The sequence below is a fragment of the Solanum pennellii genome, chromosome 8 (genome assembly GCF_001406875.1).
Source record: "Solanum pennellii chromosome 8, SPENNV200".
Classification (NCBI taxonomy): Eukaryota; Viridiplantae; Streptophyta; class Magnoliopsida; order Solanales; family Solanaceae; genus Solanum; species Solanum pennellii.
The window spans coordinates 56,315,419-56,338,520 of record NC_028644.1 but is presented as its reverse complement, the minus strand read 5'-3'; the positions used below and the strand labels follow the sequence as shown (position 1 = coordinate 56,338,520).

Here is a 23,102-nt window from a genome sequence, read left to right as displayed (position 1 = left end):
TATTATCTTTTAACTTCTGGGGTTTATCTGATTTCCTGATTAAGATTATAATTATAATTTTACAATTATTTTTTAATTTGAAAGGTAAAATCAAGTTGGCTGGGAAAAGGCAGAATATTGATGATTAAGATATTAGAGATAATTCACAGTATATTTAATTGAGAATTAAATTTAATTTATTTTAAGTTAATTTTATATTTTTAAACGAAAAAGTATCATTTCAACTCATAACTTAATTTTAAAATACTTTATCATATGTAGACTGGACCTTAGATTATTCGATAGGGTGAACAATAAGATCTAGTTTTAATGTTGGAATTATTAGTAGAATATAACTTTTTATGGATTTATATCGTTACATTAAATGAAATAGCGAATATTAAAATATAATTCCTGAAACATATTAAAAATAAGATGTTCTAAAATAGAAATAATATCACATATTATAAATATCATGACTTATCATACGTACTAAAACAGTACTGAATGGGCGTGCAATTGAAAGAGTTGATGGCAACTTTAGATTTAGTTTTATGAGTTCTTTTAATGAGATTTTTTCATTTTTACAGTCAAGGGATTTTAAAATTTTAATTTCTTTCTATTGATTTTGAACTTGAAAGTCATCACAAAATTTTAATTCCTCTATATTATATATGAAATATAATTATTATAAATATTGACAACTCAAACTTAAATCTCCAATCAAATATTATAATATATTTGCGTTTTAATTTATTTATCTTACTTTGACTTAAGCATAAAAATTAAGAACATAAAATAGATAAATAAATTTTATGATTTAAATTGAAAATATATTAAATATTTGAGATAAGTGTCAAAAACACACCTAAACTATTCACTTTTTTTTAGTTTCATACATACCTAAACTATCATTTTTTAGTTTGAGAAACACACCTCAATGGTGTACTGTAGTGCACTCTCTCTTTTATATGAAAAAGCTTTGACACATGACATTCTACATAGATAAAATATTTTATCTAGATAAAAATTAAATAATAAAAAATTAAATATTAATTAAAAATTAAATATTACTATCCATACAAAAAATTTATTTATTTTTCTTATCTCACTCCACCACCTCCTTCACGTACCCCCTCCCCCTCCACAACCCCATCCTTTTTTAAAAAAAAAAATCATTTAAAAAATATTTTTACAAATTTCATATTTCATCCTCGTCCCTCCCCCTCCCAATAGAAATTGATAATATTTTATTTAAAAAAATCTACCTCATCCTATTTAATTTTTCACTCTTAATTTTTATTTTTTTACGTTTTTCTTGTTTTGTGTTAGATATGCACGTACATATATTTTTAGAAAAAAATTCTACTAGTGTACCGAATATAATATAAACAACTAAAAAATATAAAAAGTCTTGTGGCAGCAAGTAAAAAATATTTTCGATATATATATCTAAACACTGGAAAAAAAATTGAAAAGCGGAGGGTTAAGTGGGATGGGTAGAATTATTTTTGCAAGAAAATAAAATAATATCTAAATTAGTATTTTGACGAGGGAAGGAGATGAAGTAAAAAATGAAATATTATAAAAGAAATTTAAGCAAAATAAAAAACTTTAAAAAATGGTGTGGGGTAAGAAAAATATTTTATATTTATATTATTTTTTATAATAGTTTTTTAATTTTTAATTTTAACTATACTAATAATTTATTTATTTTTTGTCAAGGTTGAATATTTTGTCTATGTGGAATGTGGTGTGATGTGAAAATTCATTGAAATAAAAGAGAGAGGGTATATTACACATACCATGATGAGAGTGGTATAAAGGAGATAAATGTGTTTCTCAAACTAAAAAGTGATAATTTAGATATAAAACTTAAAAAATATATATAATTTAGATATATTTTTGATATTTATCTCTAAAAATTTCAACATATCCTCCTCTAGTTGTATGGTCTTAAACCTATATTAAAAAATATTCCTTTTAAAATAATTTTAAAAAAATAAAAAAACAAAATTAGTAAAATTTAATCCCACTGATACACTCAAGTGACCAAATGTTGAAAAGTTCCAAAATCTTCCAAATATCTAAAATAAGAAGATATTTTCTAGACTTCTCCTCTTTCTTCCATGTGTTTTTCTCTAGAACTTTCTAGTCCAAATCCCATTCTTATATTACTCACAAACTCACTTGTTTATCCATCTTAATTGTAATTAGCAAAGTAATGGAGGATGTAGTGAAAGTGAAGGTCGAAGAAGATGGCATTCCGACGGCCGTGCTGCCTATGGAAGGGCTGCACGACGTTGGTCCGCCGCCATTTCTGAGCAAAACTTATGAAATGGTGGAAGATTCCTCAACTGATCAAGTCATATCATGGAGCACAACAAGGAATAGCTTTATTGTTTGGGATTCTCATAAGTTTTCCACCACATTGTTGCCTAGGTTTTTCAAGCACAGCAACTTTTCCAGTTTCATTCGGCAGCTTAACACATATGTAAGTATCTTTTTCCTTCTAATTTTATCTAGATTAAGAATATTTTCAATTTTCGATTAGTTAGGGTTTCGAAATAGCGATGTGTTGAACATCGAGGTGATCACTTTTGGCTGTTTTTTTTTTTTCAATTGAAATGGGTGAAATTTTCAATTTGATTTTAAGGACTGACATAAATTGGCATTGTTTCCGCTTTATTGATTTGTTGAGAATGTGGTTATGCTGAGTGCATGGTATTTATCCTGCTTTGAATGACTTCGATATGAATTTTGGGTTCATTAGCTTAGGCAGAAGTTGAGCTAGTGTATGCGCAGATTGTTGGTGATTCTGATGAGTTCTACTGCTTGTGAAATTCGATGAATGTACGATGAATACTCGAAGAAAGAAGAAAGCTAGGTTGTGTTTCTTCTGTACCAATGTTGGATTATTAAGCATAGCTTCTTGTATATTTTGCAATGGAATATGAGTTTTATTGACTCTTAACTTGATGGAAATGCAGGGATTTAGAAAGGTGGATCCTGACAGATGGGAATTTGCGAATGAAGGTTTTCTGGGAGGGCAAAAGCATCTTTTGAAGACGATAAAGAGGAGGAGGAATGTTGGTCAGAGTATGAATCAACAAGGATCTGGTGCTTGCATTGAAATTGGTTATTATGGGATGGAGGAGGAGCTAGAAAGATTAAAGCGGGATAAAAACGTGTTGATGACTGAAATAGTTAAACTTAAGCAGCAACAGCAGAGTACGAGGAATCAGATCATTGCCATGGGAGAAAAAATCGAAACACAGGAGAGGAAACAAGAGCAGATGATGAGTTTCTTAGCAAAGATTTTCAGCAATCCAACTTTTCTCCAGCAGTACTTGGACAAACATGTGCACAGAAAAGATAAACAACGTATCGAAGTTGGACAAAAGAGGAGACTAACGATGACCCCCAGTGCTACAGGAAGTGATCAGCCTACGAATTACTCCTCATCACACCAAGAGAGTGAAGCTGAGCTTGCAAGTATTGAAATGTTATTCTCTGCTGCAATGGACAATGAATCAAGCAGCAATGTCAGGCCGGATTCTGTTGTGACAGCAAATGGAACTGATATGGAACCAGTGGCTGAAGATATTTGGGAAGAGTTGCTCAGTGAAGATCTTATATCCGGGGATCGAGCAGCAGAGGAAGTAGTGGTTGTTGAACAACCTGAATTCGACGTGGAAGTTGAAGATCTTGTTGCGAAAACACCTGAATGGGGTGAGGAATTACAAGACCTTGTAGATCAACTTGGTTTCCTTTAGAGATCACTCTTGTTGTTCCTCTGGCCTCCTCCACTATTCCAGTATCCTATATTGAGTTACTGCTTTCAAATATTTTGTAGCTAATGTACTTGTTATTTCTCTTCTATAGCAGGGAAGGATAGAGTTATGGGTCGCCTAAAGCTAAATTTTTTTTTTAATATTTTATACTTCGTTAATATTTAGATTGTACTAATATTTTTTGGAAAGTGAAGTGCAGAATTGATATTTTTCTTTTCATTTGATTCAATTTTTCAGGTTAAGATGCAGATATACTACTTTCTTTCATTTCAGGAAGCTTTGAGGCAGTCTCTAGTAGCGCATGTTTACAAGTAATGCCACTTAAACAGCTTTTTGTTTCTTAAATTTCTTAGTTAGTCTGGAGGAATGACTTGTATATATAAATAAAATTAAAATATACTGTAATGTTTTTTGAATGATGTGTTATGTCGTAGCATTTATTTTGATTTTTTTTTTTTTGTAATTTTGTATAGAACTGAGGTCCATACCATTCTCAACGGAGCTAATAATAAGTTTGTGTATTGCAGAATCATACAATTGACAATGGTGTATAGCTTAATTATGGGTTCTGCATTATCTGGTGCTCATAAACTTTTTAGGGGTTGTTTAAATATGCAGAGGTTAGTGGTTGGCTTGTAACTTGGATGTTTGGTTCATACCTAGAAAGTGGATCTCTATGGTGGAGAACGAAAGAGAGGAGAGGATAGAGTATACAGAGATCTTATATTAGATATATAGATTGAGAAGAAAAGCATCAACATGGACTCGGCTTTCCTCTACTGTGCATCAACCAACACCAGTTCCTTTATACAACATTGTGTCCACTTAACAAATCAGTGTATTTTTATCACAGTTGAAGGATAGTTTTTACTTCTTTACTGCTGTTCTTCCCAACAGTTCAAGCTGGTTTACTCCAGAACAATCCATGACAGTCATAGAGCATGCATCAGTGTAATTGCTTTCAATTCATTAGACTAATAAACAGCTGTTTGAGAATCTGAATATCCATCCATCAGTTTCAATTCAATAGGATAATAAACTATTGAGAATATAATTAAGTTTTTAGATAAAATGATGCTTATCAAAGAATATGCAAATATAATCAGAACATGAGGTCTGACTTTAGGGTGGAGACAAAAGTTGAAAAGTGGGAATCCTAATCAGAGTCATGTCCGAATATTATTCATCTCTTGTGCAAAGCATCAAACATGTAATGGGACAAATCGAACCGACATAAAATAGTAACCCAGTATTGAATCAACATTTCCCGTGACAATTATATTATTATACATGTAGAGTATTATTCTGCACTTGCCTAATCACTATAACAGTAATTCCATGGTTTCTTTACTTCTTCAATCTTGGACTCAATTGAATTTTTTGGACTTGATATGTAAAATTTAAGAATGCATTAGAAAATTATTTTTTGTGTATTATTAATGTCTAATTATCTGGTACATTTTTAAAATTTATGTATAATTAATGCAAGTATTAGGTACTATATACTTCATTTACAAGGCTCATCCCCAGTATGTACTAATTCCTCTAGTTGGTCCAATTATACTTGGTATTACTATGTATTATGGTATCAGGGGTGTATCCGAATCTCTTTGTTAAAAAATTATACTATATATTAAATTCCCTTAGTTTCTTCTTGATTACCTCTTCAGTCTTTTTAGTAAAAATCGTAATAGTTTCTTCTTGATTACCTCTTCAGTCTTTTTAGTAAAAATCGTAACTATACCATTGAATTTTAGTCTTATTTTTTACCAAATTGACTTGAGTGGCTTATCACTTCACTCAAAAAATGACAAAGGAGAATATAAAAGCGTCACTCCAAACGTTATTTGGAGAATCTCTACCTATGTATGTTCGTATGTGTATCAATCCAAATAAAAGTTGGGCATTTTGTACTATCTTCATTACCCACTGTCTCTATATTTTACCTGCAACATCAAAATATCAGTGGAGAAGAAAAAAGAAAGTAAGCAAAAATATAGAAGAGGACCCTACCATTTAAGCATAACCATCATTAACAACAAATACCAACAACTCGTGAAAATGATTTGATCATACATCACAAAATTACTAGGCCGGCTAGACCCCATTAATTTTCAAGATTCTCCTAAATGTATGTACGTATATATATAGTCAAACGTCGATTTGATCTCCTCCTTCATCAAGAAAACAAAAATGATGTTTCTAAGCTCAGCAATTCAAGAATCACCTATAGCTTCAACCATATTCACCATACTAGCTGGTGTTTTGGTCTACTTGTATCGACCTTATTGGCGTGTGAGAAAAGTACCTGGTCCTCCAGCTTTTCCACTTGTAGGACATCTTCCTTTGATGGCTAAATATGGCCCTGATGTCTTCTCTGTCTTGGCCAAACAATATGGTCCTATTTACAGGTTGGTCCGTTGATCTTCTTTCATTTCAGAAACAGTTTTTTAATCGGAGTATTCATTCAAGTTTTTACCTTTCTTAAGCAGGTTTCACATGGGAAGGCAGCCACTAGTTATTGTTGCTGATGCAGAGTTATGCAGAGAAGTTGGGATTAAGAAATTCAAGGACATACCAAACAGAAGCATTCCGTCTCCTATTGCAGCATCTCCTCTTCATCAGAAAGGCTTATTTTTTACTAGGTAAAAAAAAAAAAAAAAAAAAAACTAAAGGTTGATTCCTTTAACTAGAAAAAGGCTAATGTTGTGTTAATTTTACAGGGACTCAAGATGGTCAACAATGAGAAATACTATTCTATCAGTCTACCAGCCATCTTATCTTGCTAAGTTAGTGCCAATCATGCAATCGTATATCGAGTCTGCGACTAAAAATCTTGATTCTGAGGGAGATCTCACATTCTCTGATCTCTCTCTCAAGTTAGCAACAGATGTAATTGGACAAGCTTCTTTTGGTGTGGATTTTGGACTTTCTAAACCAATATCAGACAAGATGAGTCATCATCAAGAGGATAGTGAAGTACAGGAATTCATCAAGCAGCATATTTACTCTACAACACAACTCAAAATGGATTTATCAGGTTCTGTTTCAATCATACTAGGCTTGCTTGTTCCGATTCTTCAAGAGCCATTTCGCCAAGTTCTCAAAAGAATCCCGGGTACTATGGACTGGAAGGTGGAAAGAACAAACAAGAATTTAAGCAGTAGGCTGGATGAGATAGTGGCAAAGAGGATGGAGGAAAAAGATCGTAGCTCGAAAGACTTCTTGTCACTTATAATGCAGGCAAGGGAGTCAGAGAAGTTAGCTAAGAATGTTTTTACCTCAGATTATATCAGTGCTGTAACTTATGAGCACTTGCTGGCGGGTTCTGCAACAACATCCTTTACTTTGTCTTCTATCATCTATCTGGTTGCTTGCCATCCAGAAGTTGAGCAAAAGTTGCTTGCTGAGATAGATGCTTTTGGCCCTGATGATAACATGCCCACTGCCAATGATCTTCAGCAGAAATTCCCGTACCTCGATCAGGTAAATGCCATTTTCTTTATATCTACAAGAAGTTCTTATAAACTTATAGTTGAAAAAAAGAAAGAAGAGAGAATGAGAGTTTATTAAACCATTCTTGTTCTTCTTGTAACTACTTAAAAACTTTAGGTAATCAAAGAAGCAATGAGGTGTTACATTGTCTCGCCCTTAGTTGCCAGAGAAACATCAGCTGAAGTGGAGATTGGAGGCTATAAACTTCCCAAGGTTAATATCTGCTTTTCCTATAACGCTTATCATTTTACTCTTCCATGAGGAAGATTTCCATGGATTGTGCCCCCACCTCGGAAACCACGGGGGAGGGAATAGGTTTTTATCAAATCCGGTGCCTGTTTATTATTTTTAACCTATTTGTTACAATTAAGCAGGGAACATGGGTTTGGTTGGCTCTTGGAGTTCTTGCTAAGGACCCTAAGAACTTCCCTGAACCAGAGAAATTTAAACCAGAGAGGTTCGATCCAAACTGTGCAGAGGAAAAACAAAGGCATCCTTATGCAAATATTCCATTTGGAATAGGTCCACGAGCATGCATAGGGCAGAAGTTCTCCATACAGGAAATCAAACTGTCATTGATTCATTTGTATCGCAAGTACATTTTTCAACATTCTCCCCTCATGGAAAGCCCATTGGAACTTGAGTATGGAATAGTCCTAAACTATAAGCATGGTGTCAAGGTTCATGCAATCAAGCGCAAATGAAACTTTCCAACATATTTATGATGCTATGTGGTACAAGAGACAAGCAATGGTGAGAGAGCTCAACCTTTGCAAACCTAAATCCAGTCCCATCTGTGTAACAGAACTAGTATACATACATGAAACTTCTACTACTTTACATGTAACTCAATTTTATGACAAAAAAAAGATGTGAAGTTTACGCATAGTCACACAGTCAAGATGTGATCAACTTATCTCAGTAATTTATGATAATAAAGCAGATGATCTACATAATAAGATACTTGCTACAAATGACAACTGCAAACCAAGTCCAAAACAAACTAAACATACCTACCAGCTTTTTGAATTTTTTTTTACAACAACAAGCTGTTGTATTGATTATGATTACCCTTAGTCATTCTATTTTTACTCAAAGACACAATTCTGCTTGTCCCCTAATCTAGAGAATTTATCCATTCTAGTAGGAAGACAGAGGGGCCTTGAGAAATTGACTGAAGGATCATAAGCAGCACAACTCTTTGAGTCACCATTGTTGAGCTTAAGAAATTGGACCTCATCCATAGACTGTCTAAGCATTCTCTGATTTCTCTGCTTGGCCTTGGTTGACTCAGTTAGGCTCATGTAATTTGGTCGATTACTATTGCTATCTTCAGTTCTATCAGATGCCAACATCGTGTTTCCAGATATCGGTGTTGTTGATGTGCAGAATGAAGAGGATGCTGCTGAACTCTCATCATATCTAAATTCAGAACTTGGGCTTGAAGAAGAACGAGTAGTATGCCCGACCAGTGGAGGTTTAGCTGATATCCTTTTGGTGACATTGTTCTTTTTCACTTTCACGGAGCATGGTTCAGTTGTCGCCTTTTCCTTATCCTTGAGAGTCTCTAAGCAAGCCTTGGACTTTGGTGTAGTCTCCAAAGAATCAGTATATGCTTGTTCCATCAATCTGTTTTCCCACGGCCTAGCTGCCATCCAACGTTCTAACCAACTCCATCCACAGTTACTCTTATCATAATCAAGATTTTTTAGAGATGGAACCGAGATAGTGGTTCTAGAATCAAAATTCTGGCTTGATTTAGACTGCTGCAATTGTTCATAAAGCATCTTAATCAATCAATTTCTACAAGGTCAAATTTGTTTGTTCATAATTAGTCACTTCACCATTTACCTTTTGAGCTTGTGAGTATGCAAGTGCTCTTTCTCTCTTTAATACTCCCTCTTGCCTCATGTGTATCTTTGTTTTGACCTCTTCAAGTGTCCCTTTACTGTCACACCATCCTTCCTGGTAAAATTCAGAAAAGAAGATATGTGTTCAGGAAATTTAACCACTACTTAAAAATCTCTGACCAAAATAATACTAAAGTTTTGTACCTCAGCTTCCTTCATGGGGTCAAGTTTGCCACGGTGTTCCTCTAGTATTTTCTGCACAGCCTGCCCCTCAATGGACATACGTACACGACGAGCTCTAACTCGGGCTTGTACTCGAACCAGGGCTTGCATACACCTAAGAGTCACTGCAGCTTGCTTTCTTACTTGTCTGCCCCGAACAAGAGCTTGAAGCCTTACCAATCCTTTCAAGGCCCTAAATGCTCTTCTTGCCTAAAATGTCAATTAGACACATCAAAATGAATTTAGAGGAACATATAATACTAAAACAGATCAATCATATCATTGTTCAAGATAAACGTTAAATCTTATCAGCAGAGAGAATCAGATGCTATCGAACAGATATATCTGTAAACATTCCGCGCAATGCAAAAAGGTTAGTAAGAATAAGGATTATTAGATTTCCTATATCAGAAGCTGAGTCAGGATAAGTTGAAACATGTATTCTGGTCTTCTGAACTATTTAATAAAAGATGTCATTCATTATGCAGAAATGACTGTAGACAAAATTCCTGAGCTTACTGCTAGTTTAACTTATTAAGCCTGTATATATGTTGTTCAAATGAAAGAATTAGTAGTGTTACAAAGATCTCCCCACAGATCCCTCTCACCCATTTTCTAGTTAACTCGAGCCTCAGGTGACACTAAAAGTGAATTAGAAGATACCCAGTGACATCAAAACAATCATGTTGCGGAAAAGCCGTCATAAGCTAGCATTTGACCATAGATTTAATTGACACTTGAGTTACTCCTTTTACTTCATAAACAAACAATTTCTGCAACCCAAGATCTATAGTCAAACCGGAGCTAAGGTACTGGGGCAAAATATTTTGATAAAACTACATGACCAGAAGGTTTCAGAACAAGCAAATGTCAAGTACAGAGAGCAATAAAAGGAAAAAAGAAAAGAAATCTAAAGGGAATACCAAAAATCCACGAAAGGTAGTTTGAATCCTAATTGCAGCCCATTCTTCCCTAACAGCCTTAAAATCTTTAGGAGGAGCTCTAACCACAGCAGCAACAGCAGCTGTATAAGCATCATTGTTCATTGATGAACAATCAGACCCTTCTGACCCAACACCATTTCTCTGCTTCAAACCTTTAACATCACTCCTCCATATCTTCCATTTCTTAACCTTCTTCTCCTAAACAACAAACACAAATTCAACAACGACAACAAAAAAATGGTAATCAAGAAGCATAAAGATTCAATTTTTATCACTTACATGATCCTCTTTTTCACTCTTCTTGAATCCTATCAATGCTTTCACCCATTTTCCAGAAGCACCCATTTTGTTTTGGACAAGAAAGGTTTCACCTTTGGAGAAGTCAAAGCAGAAAGAGTCTTGTTACTTCACTTTGAAGGGGAAAAAAGAAGTTCACAGAGAGTATTAATGAGGGGAAAATGAATTAATTATTTTTTTCCTTTAAAAATGACTTGAAAACATAAAAAGATTGCAACTTTTAATGGGAAGTTTTTGAGATATGGGATACGTGGGTGTAGTGGGGGTTTGGGGTGGGGGGTGGGCTGACTGCATTGTGCAAAGAGCCGTTGGGTTTTGAAATTCAAAAAAAAAAAAGGACACTATGGTATTGTTTGTGTGTTTCCAGTTTTCCCGTTTTGGGGGAACGGGAACAAAAAAGGACACAGGTTTTGTTTGAAATTACAAAAATGGGATTGGACCCAAATGCTTTTGTATTTGACCCTAAAAAGGAACGACCCGTTTTATAAAAAGGTGAACATAACATCAAAAAGAAGCAGACAAGCAATCTACAAACTTACTGTTCTTAAGATCTCTTTTTCTCTCACTTTACCTAATTTATTGTAATGCTTCCATTTCATATCGTTTCAAATATATCAATATATTCTTTAATACTGTCATTAAAAAATTATTTCTTGAAAAAAATATTTTTTTTTGAAAAAGATAGAACAAACAAATTAAGACAAAAAAAATTAAAACAAAAAAATTGTATTTTGTTGTATTCACTCCAATTTATATTAGTAATAGTACTTTAGTTAATTTGACATAATTCTTCAGATAATATTTTTATATAGAATTTATTTTGCTAAGTTAACTTTATTAATGATATTCTAAAATTTTAAATTTGACTACTATTTTTATGTATTGTAAAATCTCATTATATTAATAGTCAGTAAATGAATAGTTTTTCTAAAATAATAGTTTTCTTTGATTCCGACTTGAGTTAACAGAAAAAATCACATATTTTGATAAGATGAAAAAAAAAAATTCAAAAAACTCCTCTACAAGTATATGTTTCTATTATATTATAAATTAATAATGCTTTAAAGGTACAAATATATTTAAGACAATCTAGTGAAATTTGATTCTGTTATGTTTTGTTTTAAATCTAGTTGAAGTTCATTTCTTATTACATTCAAAATTTTTGGTGATGGCTTTTTGAATTGCACCATCAAATTGTGAAAAGGCCTAGATGTGATAAGTGCTTCTTTATGCATAACTGGTTTCAAAAATATTATATTTTTAACTTTATCTTTAACATTGTTTATTCCGATGGTATCTACAATTTATTCTAAGTTTCAGACATATGTACATGTATTATTTTCATATGAGTAATCCAAGATGTTATTGGTGTTCAATTTATTATGGTAACTGAGATCATTAATCATGACCTCAAGTTTATGAATGACGTTTTCACAAAGCGGGGTCATTCAAATTCTCTGAAATTTCATCTTCCAAATGAAATTTGCAGTGACGGAAATAATTTGTCTCTTGCTGAACATTTGTCATTCAAACTGGAATTGCAAATTGATAGCATTCGAAACATTAATCTTTTATGGATCATGTTTGCCCTACTTCACAACTTTTTAATATTCTATCACAAAATATGTTAGATACATCTTGAAAACTCTTATTATTTCAGCATTACAGTGTTGAATTTTTGATGTCATGTTCGATGGCAAGAAAAAACAATTCAACATTTATTTTTTGTGAGTTCAATAAATATAATACATAAATTAGTAAGATACGATGAATTTGACATATCAAAATTAACCATATTAAATCTCAAACACTCTTAAAATTAATTAATATTAATTTATTAATTAAATAATATCCCTACAAAATAAATAATATTTCATAATCCTACCTATATTAAATTAGTAAGATTTTACTATACTCATTTATAATAAGGTTTCTATGGGCAAAATGTAATAAAGCACTTTTGATATGATAAAATGAACAAATAAAAAATTAGTAAATGTAAATGGTATGATATGTCCTTAACTTTGTCATTTAAAATTAATATTTTCCTTTTCATAAAAGCGGCTCATTATATTCCTAATGTTATACAACTGATTCACATATTCCATTTTCTTTTAAGATAAGTGAAAAAATTAATTATTTAATTTGTTAATTATTCTTTTAAAAAAGGAATTTAATTCATATGGGATATATTTGATCCTCTTCATACGTATTTTTTTTTATTTTAATGACTGATTTAAATTTATTATTTTGATAGTCAAATTTATTTATGTTTCATTATTTTTATTGTATTAGAGATGCCCCAAATTTTTTTACAAATACAAAAAATTAAATTACAATATATCCAAAAAATAGTTTTAAATTATAATATAACCACCAAAAAATTAGTTCTAAAATTTTTTCTTTAAACTAAAGAATGAAAGAAAAAAATAAAATAATTCAAATAATAATAATCAAAGAAGTCAAAAATTAATTTATGTATGAAAAATATTAAAATATATCTTGAACATTACTAGAAGAATCAGATATACTCTTACATGTATTTTTTAAAAAACTTAAAGTCAAAAATATAAATTTGAAATTAATTTTTTCACTTTCGCTAGATGTAGGGTATATGCGAGCTCCTTTTATAACAATAGGGGGTATATACATGAGCAATTTGTATAACGATAAGTGCATATATATGTGAACTATTTTTATAATGATGAGTATATCAACTCTAAATGATAACGTTAATATATATCTGGAACAATGTTAGAGATATATCAGACCCTTTTTCCAATGTAAATTTGATACTAAACAATAAGTATTTTACGAATGAACAAAAAAAATACTCCCTCCGTTTAAAAAAATGACATAGTTTGACTTGGAACGAAATTTAAGAAAAGAAAGAAGACTATTTAATCTTATGAATCTAAATTGAATTTATGTCAAATATACCAAAATATTATTTGATTTTGTGACCTTAAACATGTCACGTGAAAAATTAAAGTTAAAATATTATCAAAAAAGAAAATAAAATATTTTTTTAAACAGATTAAAAAGAAAATTGAATCATTATTTTTTTAAACGGGGAGTAAAAGAAAAGTATGGTAAATGTAAATATGAAAAAGACATAATGGTATTGCATTGGATCCCATCTAGGGACTGTCCTCTGCTCTGTTATTTTTGAATTTTGGAGCAACTGGTCATACCATTCAAATTCAAGTGCTCAATTATTGGCTTATATTTCAAATTCAAGTGCCCACCCATAAGATATTCTCTTCCTTTTTTTTTACAACTATGTTGTATATTTACAGAATGAAATAATTTGATTAGAATGTTAATAATGAAATTGTGAAGTTCCTTGAAAAATCTTTTAGAAATGATATTAGACCAAGCCTTTTATTCACTTCAAAAAGAATTTGAAGAAGTCATAATTCAAAGTGTATAAAATATTTTTGGCTTTTTATATAGTGATAAAAAGTTGAGATCAATAAATTAAAAAAAAAAGCCTTTTGAACGTTCCTTGAAACATAATGCATAATTACTCTAGTACTGATGATTACTAATCTAAATAATCAAGCGGGGAAAAAAGGTTAGAAATATATTTAAAATTTGACCGCAAAAATTTTAAATTTTAGACATGATCTATTATCTCTTGCAATAATCAAGCGGGGAAAAAAGGTTAGAAATATATTTGAAATTTGACCGCAAAAATCTTAAATTTTAGACATGATCTATTATTTCTTGCATTATTTAATAGTATATTTTAAAGATATACAGATATTCACGTGTACATCATAAATATTACATATTTATAAATAATAATTTGTTCAGCTGAACACTTAGACATCTTCAAAATACATTATTAAATAGTGGACAATATGTCCTGTCAAAATTTGAGATTGTTACAATAATATCGGTCAAAGTTCAATAATAATTATCTCAATAAAAAAATATTTTCAAAATTTAAATTCATCAAATCTTACTCAAGATCAATAAAGTCTCGAGTGACTAAATGAATTGACTATTTAATTAATTGGAAAGGAATTTCAGAAAATATTGGTTATACAAAAAGTGTATCACTCTAAAAAAATAATAATACAAAAATAGACTTCAAATAAGTTAGAAAAAGAAATAAAATAATGATTAAAACGTATTGAGACGTCTGTGTTATATTGCTATAAAAAGACCACTAAATATAATATTCCTTCACATATATTGACTTAAAAATCTCAAATTCACCTTTTACTTAAATTTGCTAACCACCTCACTTGTCCAAATATTGTGCCTACAAAAACTAATCCTAGCTAGTTCATATATATAAAGGTCATGCTATAATTCTTTCTTGTTTGTACTAGATGAGTCACATGCAGACCTAAGTAAACGGGTGATCCAAAAAAAGTAATTAAATGTGTCATTTTTAGGTTGATAGTTACTTGACAATCTTTCTTTGAAATTTGAGAATATTTGGTGTAACTTATCAAATATGCTCATGTAAGTTGTAACTATCACTCCGTTACTGGCCAATTTCAATGTCTTCTTCTACGTGTCGAGAAATGTTCAATATGTAAATAAATTTATTGGACTAATATACTTTGTAAAAATTTAAGACAAGATACAAATTATGAGTCCGGAGTCTAAAGAGTGAAAAATATTGACAAAAATTTCAAAACGGTTATGAATTTCTTTTTTTAACAAAACGGCAAAATCGCTGACGAAGTAGCGATTTTGTCGGCCGGAAAAAGCAGCGATTTGCAAAATTTTATTTTTTTAATTATTTTTTAATAAATCACTGCCCTGGCAGCGATTTAACGTGAATTTTTTTATTTTATTTATTAGCTATCTTTTAAAAAAAAATGAAATCGCTGCCAAAGCAGCGATTTTGGTACAATTTTTTTTTCTAAATTTTTAAATTTAATGTGTACGTACATAACCATAATAAATAAAAAAAAAATGAGATCACTGACAAAGTAGTGATTTTGGTACAATTTTTTTTTAAAATTTTTAAATTTAATGTGTACGTACATAACCATAATAAATAAATAAAAAATTGTATAAAAATCGCTGCTTTGGCAGCGATTTCATTTAAAAAGTTTTTTCGAAAAAATAGCAAATAAATAATTAAAAAAAATTTCACGTTAAATCGCTGCCAGGGCAGCAATTTATTAAAAAATAAAAAAAATTATTTTTGAAAATCAGTTTTAAATTTTTTTTAAAAAAAAAATAAATCAAATTTTGCAAATCGCTGCTATAGCAGTGATTTTGCTTTTTCCGGGACAAAATCGCTACTTCATCAGGGATTTTGCCGTTTTGGTTTTAAAAAAAATTAAATACCGTTTTGAAATTTTTGTCAACATTATTTATCCTTTAGGCTCCGAACTCTACAAATTGTACCCTAAAGCAAAAAAGTAACCACATTATGAATAATTAAGGTCTGGTACAAAATGAACTTGAAATTAATTGTTGGATTAATAATTAGTATCAATGTTTTAAAATGTGTTTTTTGAGCTGAGCTCCTGGATGCGGCGTACCAAAAATGCTAGACATATATCTATAAAACGTACATTCTAAAACTTAAGGCATAAATTATATGTGTAAAAGCGTAAGTTTTGGACATTAAAGCATAGAAATTTGATTTTAATTATTTTTACAATATTTTGTTATAAATCGTATTTCTATTGTTGGTCGAAAGAAAAAGAACATAATTGTGTATTATCAGACAAGGATCAATTTGAGTAGCTTGACTATGGTCAGTGTCCATGAGATGGGGGAAGAACTAGAGAGGTGTGGGTGTCTCAAGGGTTCAAGGTGTTATTTGTAGGATGTGGCAAGGGAAGAGCGACAAAGTTAGATGAGATTGTGATGGAATTTTGGAAGAGTATAGACAAGATAGGTTCCGAGTGGTTGATGAGTTGTTTAATTTCATTTTTAAGATGATCAAAATGCCTGAAGTATCTTAATATATGCCTGAAGTATCTTAATATATGTCTAAGTCAATTTCTATTGTACAAATATAGGGGGTGTCAAGCTGAAACATGAAACTTTGAGAGAGAGTGGTGAATAGTGAAAGGAGATTCAAAGCATTTCTTAGTTGTGATGATATTGAACCAAGAATTAACTCTTGGTCCATTTTATTTTCTTGGTCATGGATGAATTAATATGTCAAAATTCAAGGTAAGGTATCTTAATATATGTTACTTGCATATGATATAAATTTTAATTGATGAGACTCATAACAAAGGTAACACTAATATGGAGACAATATATACATAGATGCTCTCAGATTCACTTAATATGAATAAGATGAAAGCAGGAGTATATATATTGAAAGTTTAGATACTGAAAAAGTATGTTATATTCATAGTGTTTGTACAGTATTTATAGGAGAACAAGTAAAGATCAATTAAACTAATCAATCCCTAATTCTTAGGAAATTCTTGAATCAAGGGATTTCATCTAAGCTATTTTCCTAGAATAATATATTCTAATCCTATATTTACAAAAACAGATTCTAATCAAATCTGCCAGCTTTATTTGTGGAGCTAATTATAATCAAATCTGTCAGCTCATTCAACACTCCCCCTCAAGTTGGCATGTAAATATCAAACATGCCTAACTTGCTCACCAAGGACTCAAAAGTAGTTCTAAAAAAACCTTTTGTGAAAATATCTGCAACATGTTCAGTTGTTGGAACAAAAGGAATGCACACACTTCCATCTTCAATCTTCTCTTTAATGAAGTGGTTGTCCACTTCCACATGCTTTGTTCTATCATGTTGAACTGGATTATGAGCAATGCTTATGGCAGCCTTGTTGTCACAATACAACTTCATTGGAAAACTCACAGGTCTTCTTAGTTCTTCCAAAAATCTCTTGAGCCACAATATTTCACAAATTCAGTATGCCATGGATCGATATTCAACCTCAGCACTACTTCGAGCCACCACATTTTGCTTCTTGCTTCTCCATGTCACAAAATTTCCCCAAACAAATATACAATATCCAGATGTAGACCTCCTATCAATAGATGAACCAGCCCAGTCTGCCTCCATATAAGCCTCAACACTTCTCTGCTCATTCTTTTTGAAGAACAACCCTTTCCCAGTTGTACTCTTTAGATACCTTAGGATTCGATACACAACTTCTTGGTTTCCTTCTCGCAGAGAATGCATGAATTGACTGACTAGGCTCACAGCAAAGGAAATATCAGGTCTAGTATGTGACAAGTAAATTAACTTGCCTACCAATCTCTGATATTGGCCCTTATCAATCAATTTTCTTTCCTTTACAAACTTTAGATTTGATCAATTGGAGTTTCAGCTGGTCTACAACCACTCATTCTTATTTCTTTTAACAGATCAAGAACATAGTATCTTTGTGACACTACAATTTCTTTCTTTGATCGTATAACCTCCATGCTAAGAAAGTACTTTAGCGGGCCTAAATCCTTTATCTCAAATTCTGAGGCAAGACGTTCCTTTAGATTTTTTATTTCAACCGCATCATCTCCTGTGAGGATGATATCGTCAACATACACTATGTGAACTGTTATTTTTCCTTCTAGTGAATGTCGAGTAAACATAGTGTGATATGCTTGTCCTTGCACATACCCTTGCTTTTTCACAAATTTAGTAAACCTTTCGAACCAAGCCCTTGGAGATTTTTTAGACCATAAAGAGATTCTCTAAGCATGCATATCTTTGACTTGTACTTCCCTTCAAAACCCGGTGGGGGATCCATATAGACTTCTTCCCCTAGGTGTCCATTCTAGAAAGCATTCTTCACATCCAACTGCTGAAGAGACCAGTCGAGATTTACTGCGATTGTCAACAGAACTCTGATTGAGTTTAGCTTAGCTACTGGAGCAAACGTCTTGAGATAGTCAATGCCATATGTCTGTGTGAATCCCTTAGCTACTAGGGGGGCCTTATACCTTTCCAATGATCCGTCTGATTTGAATTTGGTGGTGAACACCCATTTACAAGCCACTGATTTCTTTCCCTCAGGTAAATCCACTAACTCCCATGTCTCATTTTTTTCAAGAGCTCGCAATTCCTCCAAAATAGCCTCCTTCCACTCGGAAACTTGTAGAGCATCCTGCACATTTGTTGGAATTTCCACACTAGAAAGTTGTGAAGTAAAGGCTGAATAACTAGGAGACAACTTTTTATAGGACACAAACATAGAAATAGGATGTTTAGAAGTAGTTCTAACACCTTTGCGTTTTGCAATAGGTAGATCTAGATCTAAAGAATTAGAAATAGAATCAGTTGGAAGAGTACCTTGAATTACAGTAAGGTCTTCGGGGACTGAATTTTGGCAGTGTTGAGAATCTTCGGCCCGTTTTTCTTGAGTTTGGTTCCTTCTCAAATACACCTGCATTTCTGTTTTTTGTTCTCTATTTTCATTTTATTTTTGTCATTTGAAGACGCTACAGGTTCAGGTTTAATTTCTGAGTTTTTATCATTCAAGTCACTTTGGTCCTTATCACTCTTAGATAACACTTATCTATATCTTTTCCTACATATCTCACATCAGTATTTATTGTAATATTAGGCTCATCATTCGCTTGATATCTACTTTCTTCAATATCACAAAAAGTTGAATCTTCACCTACATGATACTCCCCCTAAAGATGAGGAGTAAAATAGAGTTGCGATTCAAAGAAATTTAGGTCCATTGTGACAATTATCTTCCTAGCATGTGGATCATAACACTTATATCCCTTTTGACTTAGGGCATGTCCTACAAAAATACACTTCTTAGCCCGCGGTTCAAGTTTACTACGATTATAAACATGAACAAATGTTGTACAATTAAAACTCTCAGAGGCAGATTTATAGTTAAACTTGAACTAGGAAAACTTTCTTTAAAAACTTTAAAAGGTGTCTTAAATTTAAGAGGACGAGATGGCATCATATTAATAAGGTAAGTGGCAGTCAAGAAAGCCTCTCCCCAAAGGTGTTGAGGAACTTTACTAGTAAACATTAAAGCTCTCGTTACCTCTAAAAGGTGTCTATTCTTTCTTTTGGCGATACTATTTTGTTGAGGTGTATCCGGACAAGAGCTTTGGAGTACTACCCCATATTTTTTGAAAAAAATTCCTAATTGTTCATTAAAAAATTTCCGCCCATTGTCACTTCGAAAAATCTTGATTTTCTCATTGAACTGTGTTTCCACCATGACATAGAAAGTCTCAAATACATTTTTAACCTAGATTTGTCCTTCAATAAAAAAAAACTCAACTCAATCTAGTATGATCGTCAATAAAAGTTACAAACCACCGTTTTTCAAACATTGTTGAGATTCTAGATGGTCCCGGAACATCATTATGAATCATTGTAAAAGGTTTTGAAGCCTGATACTCTTTTTGAGAAGGAAAAGAGGATCTTTGATGCTTAGCCATTTCATAAAATTCACATTGAAATACAGATGGATTTTTATTTCTGAATAACTGAGGTAACAAGTGTCTTAAATAATAAAAACTTGGATGTCCAAGCCTATAATGTCAAAGCATGACTTTATTCAAAACAGAAGTAGAGTTCAAACAAATAGGACTCAGTTGTAGTGAGTTGTTCTCGTTGTCAAGAAAATAAAGACATCCTGATTCTCTAGCACTGCCAATCATCTTCCCCGAGACCTTTTCCTGAAATTCACACAACTCAAAATCAAAAATAGCACGACAATTAAGAGAAAAAGGTAATTTACTGACAGAAACTAGACTACAAGAGAGCTTTGGAACATGAAGATTATCATGAAGTGTAAAAGATGGCGATAGTTTAATAGTTCCTTTTCCAGCAATTGCAGAGAAGGAACCATCAGCTATCTTGATTTTGCTGTTCCCTGTACAAGGAGTGTAAGTAGAGAAAAAATGGGAACTTCCAGTCATGTGGTCACTAGATCCTGAATCTATGATACAAGAATCTATTTGGTTGGAATTGACACTAATAAAAGCAGATGATACAGTACCTGTTTCAGCAAAAAAAAATAAGAAGGATTAGAAGAATTTGGTGCGTTTGGACGAAATTGTGGAGATTGAAGGAGTTTGTGTAGAATTTCCAATTGTTCCCCTGCAAATGGAGAAGTTTCTGGAGAAGGTTACTGCCCTTGATCAAAATTAGTTGTTTGGAGGGTCTGCCCGTTTTGAGATTGAAAGTGGGACTGCCATTTTGAGATTGAAAGCCACGATTACCAACTCCCTTTTCTTCCAGTTTAGTGGTTTTCCATGAATCTCCCAACACATTTCACGGGTGTGCCAATATTTTTTGCAATGATCACACCATGACTTTTGTTTCTGTTCTCTCCATTCTTCACTGTTACAAGAGCTGAAGAGTCTATAACAGGTTTTAGTTTAACATTTAAATCAGGTTTTAACATTACTTTCCTCCTAGTTTCTTTTTCCTAACTTCATAAAAGGTTTCACGAAGAGAGGGCAGATGATTTTTTCCTAGGATTCGAGACCTGACCTCGTCAAATTCCCTGTTTAATCCTGCTAAAAAAAGGTAAACTCTCTCACTTTCTTCCCTTTTTTTAGCTTTCACACTATCCACAAAACACTCTCATTCATCATTGTAACACTGGTCTAACTCTTGCCACAATGACACAATTTCATTATAATAAATAGTAACTTCATCTTACCCTACTTAGCTTGCCATAGTTTAATTGTTAACTCAAAAATTTGAGAGGCATTTTCTACATCAAAAATATGTCTCTCTAACAGCTTCCCACGCATCCTTAGCCGTGGACAAAAAGAGATAAGATTTACCTATGACTGGTTCCATGGAATTTATTAACGAAGCAATCACGAGTGAATTCTCTGATCTCCAGGAGTTCATCTTTGGGTCCAACTTTTGGCTTTTTCATTTCTCTGGTCAGATGTCCCAGCTTTCCGCGGTCATCAATTGCAAGCTTTACGGACTTTGCCCATTCCAGATAGTTTTTTCCATTTAATCAATGAGAAGTTAACTAGAAGGGCATGTGTGAAGCATTGCCCCCTTGTGTCATCAAATTTTCTGCAGGAGCTTCCAGAGAAGAACTTTTGTCTTCTGTTGATGTTTCAGAAAGATGCTCTTCATGAAAGGTTGCTTTATCCATATGATACTAGGAGAATTCGTCCCGCTCTGATACCATGAAAGTTTAGATACTGAAAAAGTATGTTTTATTCATAGTGTTTGTACAGTATTTATAGGAGAACAAGTAAAGACCAATTAAACTAATCAATCCCTAATTCTTAGGAAATCCTTGAATCACGGGATTTCCTTTAAACTATTTTCCTAGAATAATATATTTTAATCCTATATTTACAAAAACAGATTCTAATCAAATCTGCCTGCTTTATTTGTGGAGCAGATTATAATCAAATCTGCCAGCTCATTCAACATAAATCTAGGTGGATGGTCATCGAATTCACGTGAACCCATATTTTCCTTTCTAATAAGTGTTATATTAATGTAATAATTTTTGAAAAAATTAACTCACATAATGCAATGATGATTGGGTGTACCTCTTTAATTGAGATTAGAAATTAAAATCTTATGTATACCCTGTTTTTTTAAGAAAAAATGGCTAATACCTTTCTAAATGGTTGTTGATAGTGCTTTTTATGTTTAATTAATTTTTTTCTTTAATCCTTCAAAATTTTCAATTTTATCACATTAGAAGTTCATAAAAAAAATTATCACAGAAATAATTTTCAAATGATTAAATCAAAATATGTATATTGAAAGGGTGAGCCCATCGGCAAGCCCTTAAAGTTGGTACTAACTTTCAGTTAGACATCTCAAGTAAGCTTTGTTTATCTTGAACACTTTAAGTAGGACTCGCCGTGTCATTTTGACACTTTTCGCTGACATGACATAATGAGTGTATAACACTCACTAACAGCGCCTCAGAGCTTTATTCAGCCTTTTTTTAAAAAAAAAAAAATTTTTTTGTCTTGTCCTATTTTCAACTATCATTTTCATAAATTTAAACTTCTTCCATGGTGAAAAAGTGTTGAAAGGAATTTTAGAGGTAAATATGTATCTATTTAAATTTAATAGTCAAATTAATTTATTTTTTGTTTTTAAATCAAGAATATTTAAATTATGTGATTCAAAATCATGACTGAAATTAATACAAAAAGTTTTGTTGCTTGATAGTTAACCCTCAGATTCATGTTAGATCTAATTCTCTCAAAAATTCCTTTTTATCTCTTGCTTAGATTTCATTCTATATTTTATGCTCTAATTATTCTCTAACTCTCTATGGGAAATGATACCTACACTTAAGTTTCCAATGATGACATTGAAGATAATTTCTTCATTTTAATTGGTCCTAATTTTCTCAATTTTCTGTTTTACTCCGCTACAGATTTAGAACAAAAATTATTTTTCACTCAAATCATTTAAATTCCAACGAATGTTTATTCTATAGGGAAGAGGATTTAATATATTTTGAATCTTTAAAGAAAAGAGAAAACTCGGATATGGCGAAAAAGAAGAATGGGGTAGAGTGGATTTGATTTTGGTGGAGAAGACATTGGTGTTGGCGGGTAGG

The 23,102-nt window shown here is 32.0% G+C and overlaps 3 protein-coding genes across 7 annotated transcripts; 2 read left to right on the top strand and 1 right to left on the bottom strand.

The window, feature by feature from the left end:
• The first annotated feature begins 2,079 nt into the window (after positions 1-2,079).
• LOC107026943 (heat shock factor protein HSF30) lies at positions 2,080-4,775 on the top strand. Of its 4 annotated transcripts, XR_003580025.1 has the most exons (4): positions 2,080-2,473; positions 2,970-3,711; positions 4,011-4,084; positions 4,301-4,775. XR_003580025.1 is itself a non-coding variant. In XM_027919128.1 (3 exons), exons 1-3 carry the CDS (start codon positions 2,204-2,206, stop codon positions 4,013-4,015), a joined length of 1,017 nt encoding a protein of 338 aa, XP_027774929.1. In that variant the 5' UTR covers positions 2,080-2,203; the 3' UTR covers positions 4,016-4,217. The 4 variants fall into 4 exon arrangements, 2 of the variants coding, with proteins under 2 accessions (XP_027774929.1, XP_027774928.1); XR_003580024.1 differs by having other exon boundaries at positions 2,970-4,084; XM_027919128.1 differs by lacking the exon at positions 4,301-4,775 and having other exon boundaries at positions 4,011-4,217.
• Positions 4,776-5,665: 890 nt separating this feature from the next.
• On the top strand, positions 5,666-8,160 carry LOC107026759 (cytochrome P450 711A1). Its single transcript, XM_015227839.2, has 5 exons — positions 5,666-6,184; positions 6,266-6,418; positions 6,497-7,259; positions 7,386-7,481; positions 7,643-8,160. Exons 1-5 carry the CDS (start codon positions 5,967-5,969, stop codon positions 7,970-7,972), a joined length of 1,560 nt encoding a protein of 519 aa, XP_015083325.1. The 5' UTR covers positions 5,666-5,966; the 3' UTR covers positions 7,973-8,160.
• Positions 8,161-8,173: 13 nt separating this feature from the next.
• Positions 8,174-10,789, bottom strand: LOC107026761 (protein IQ-DOMAIN 1). 2 transcript variants are annotated; one of them, XM_015227840.2, is made up of 5 exons: positions 10,564-10,789; positions 10,264-10,482; positions 9,323-9,550; positions 9,120-9,233; positions 8,174-9,034 (listed from the first exon to the last, which is right to left on the bottom strand). In XM_015227840.2, the coding sequence occupies exons 1-5, from the start codon at positions 10,627-10,629 to the stop codon at positions 8,357-8,359; spliced, it is 1,305 nt and encodes a 434-aa protein (XP_015083326.1). In that variant the 5' UTR covers positions 10,630-10,789; the 3' UTR covers positions 8,174-8,356. The 2 variants fall into 2 exon arrangements, with proteins under 2 accessions (XP_015083326.1, XP_015083327.1); XM_015227841.2 differs by having other exon boundaries at positions 8,174-9,031.
• Between the last annotated feature and the right edge of the window lie 12,313 nt (positions 10,790-23,102).

Coding starts and splice junctions, on each gene's coding strand:
- LOC107026759 (XM_015227839.2), top strand. CDS start 5,967: ATGATGTTTCTAAGCTCAGCAATTCAAGAATCACCTATAGCTTCAACC. Junction 6,419..6,496: donor AAAGGCTTATTTTTTACTAG/GTAAAAAAAAAA, acceptor TTAATTTTACAG/GGACTCAAGATGGTCAACAA. Junction 7,482..7,642: donor GAGGCTATAAACTTCCCAAG/GTTAATATCTGC, acceptor ACAATTAAGCAG/GGAACATGGGTTTGGTTGGC.
- LOC107026761 (XM_015227840.2), bottom strand. CDS start 10,629: ATGGGTGCTTCTGGAAAATGGGTGAAAGCATTGATAGGATTCAAGAAG. Junction 9,551..10,263: donor CTACCTTTCGTGGATTTTTG/GTATTCCCTTTA, acceptor TTGACATTTTAG/GCAAGAAGAGCATTTAGGGC. Junction 9,234..9,322: donor ACCCCATGAAGGAAGCTGAG/GTACAAAACTTT, acceptor GAATTTTACCAG/GAAGGATGGTGTGACAGTAA.
- LOC107026943 (XM_027919127.1), top strand. CDS start 2,204: ATGGAGGATGTAGTGAAAGTGAAGGTCGAAGAAGATGGCATTCCGACG. Junction 2,474..2,969: donor TTCGGCAGCTTAACACATAT/GTAAGTATCTTT, acceptor ATGGAAATGCAG/GGATTTAGAAAGGTGGATCC.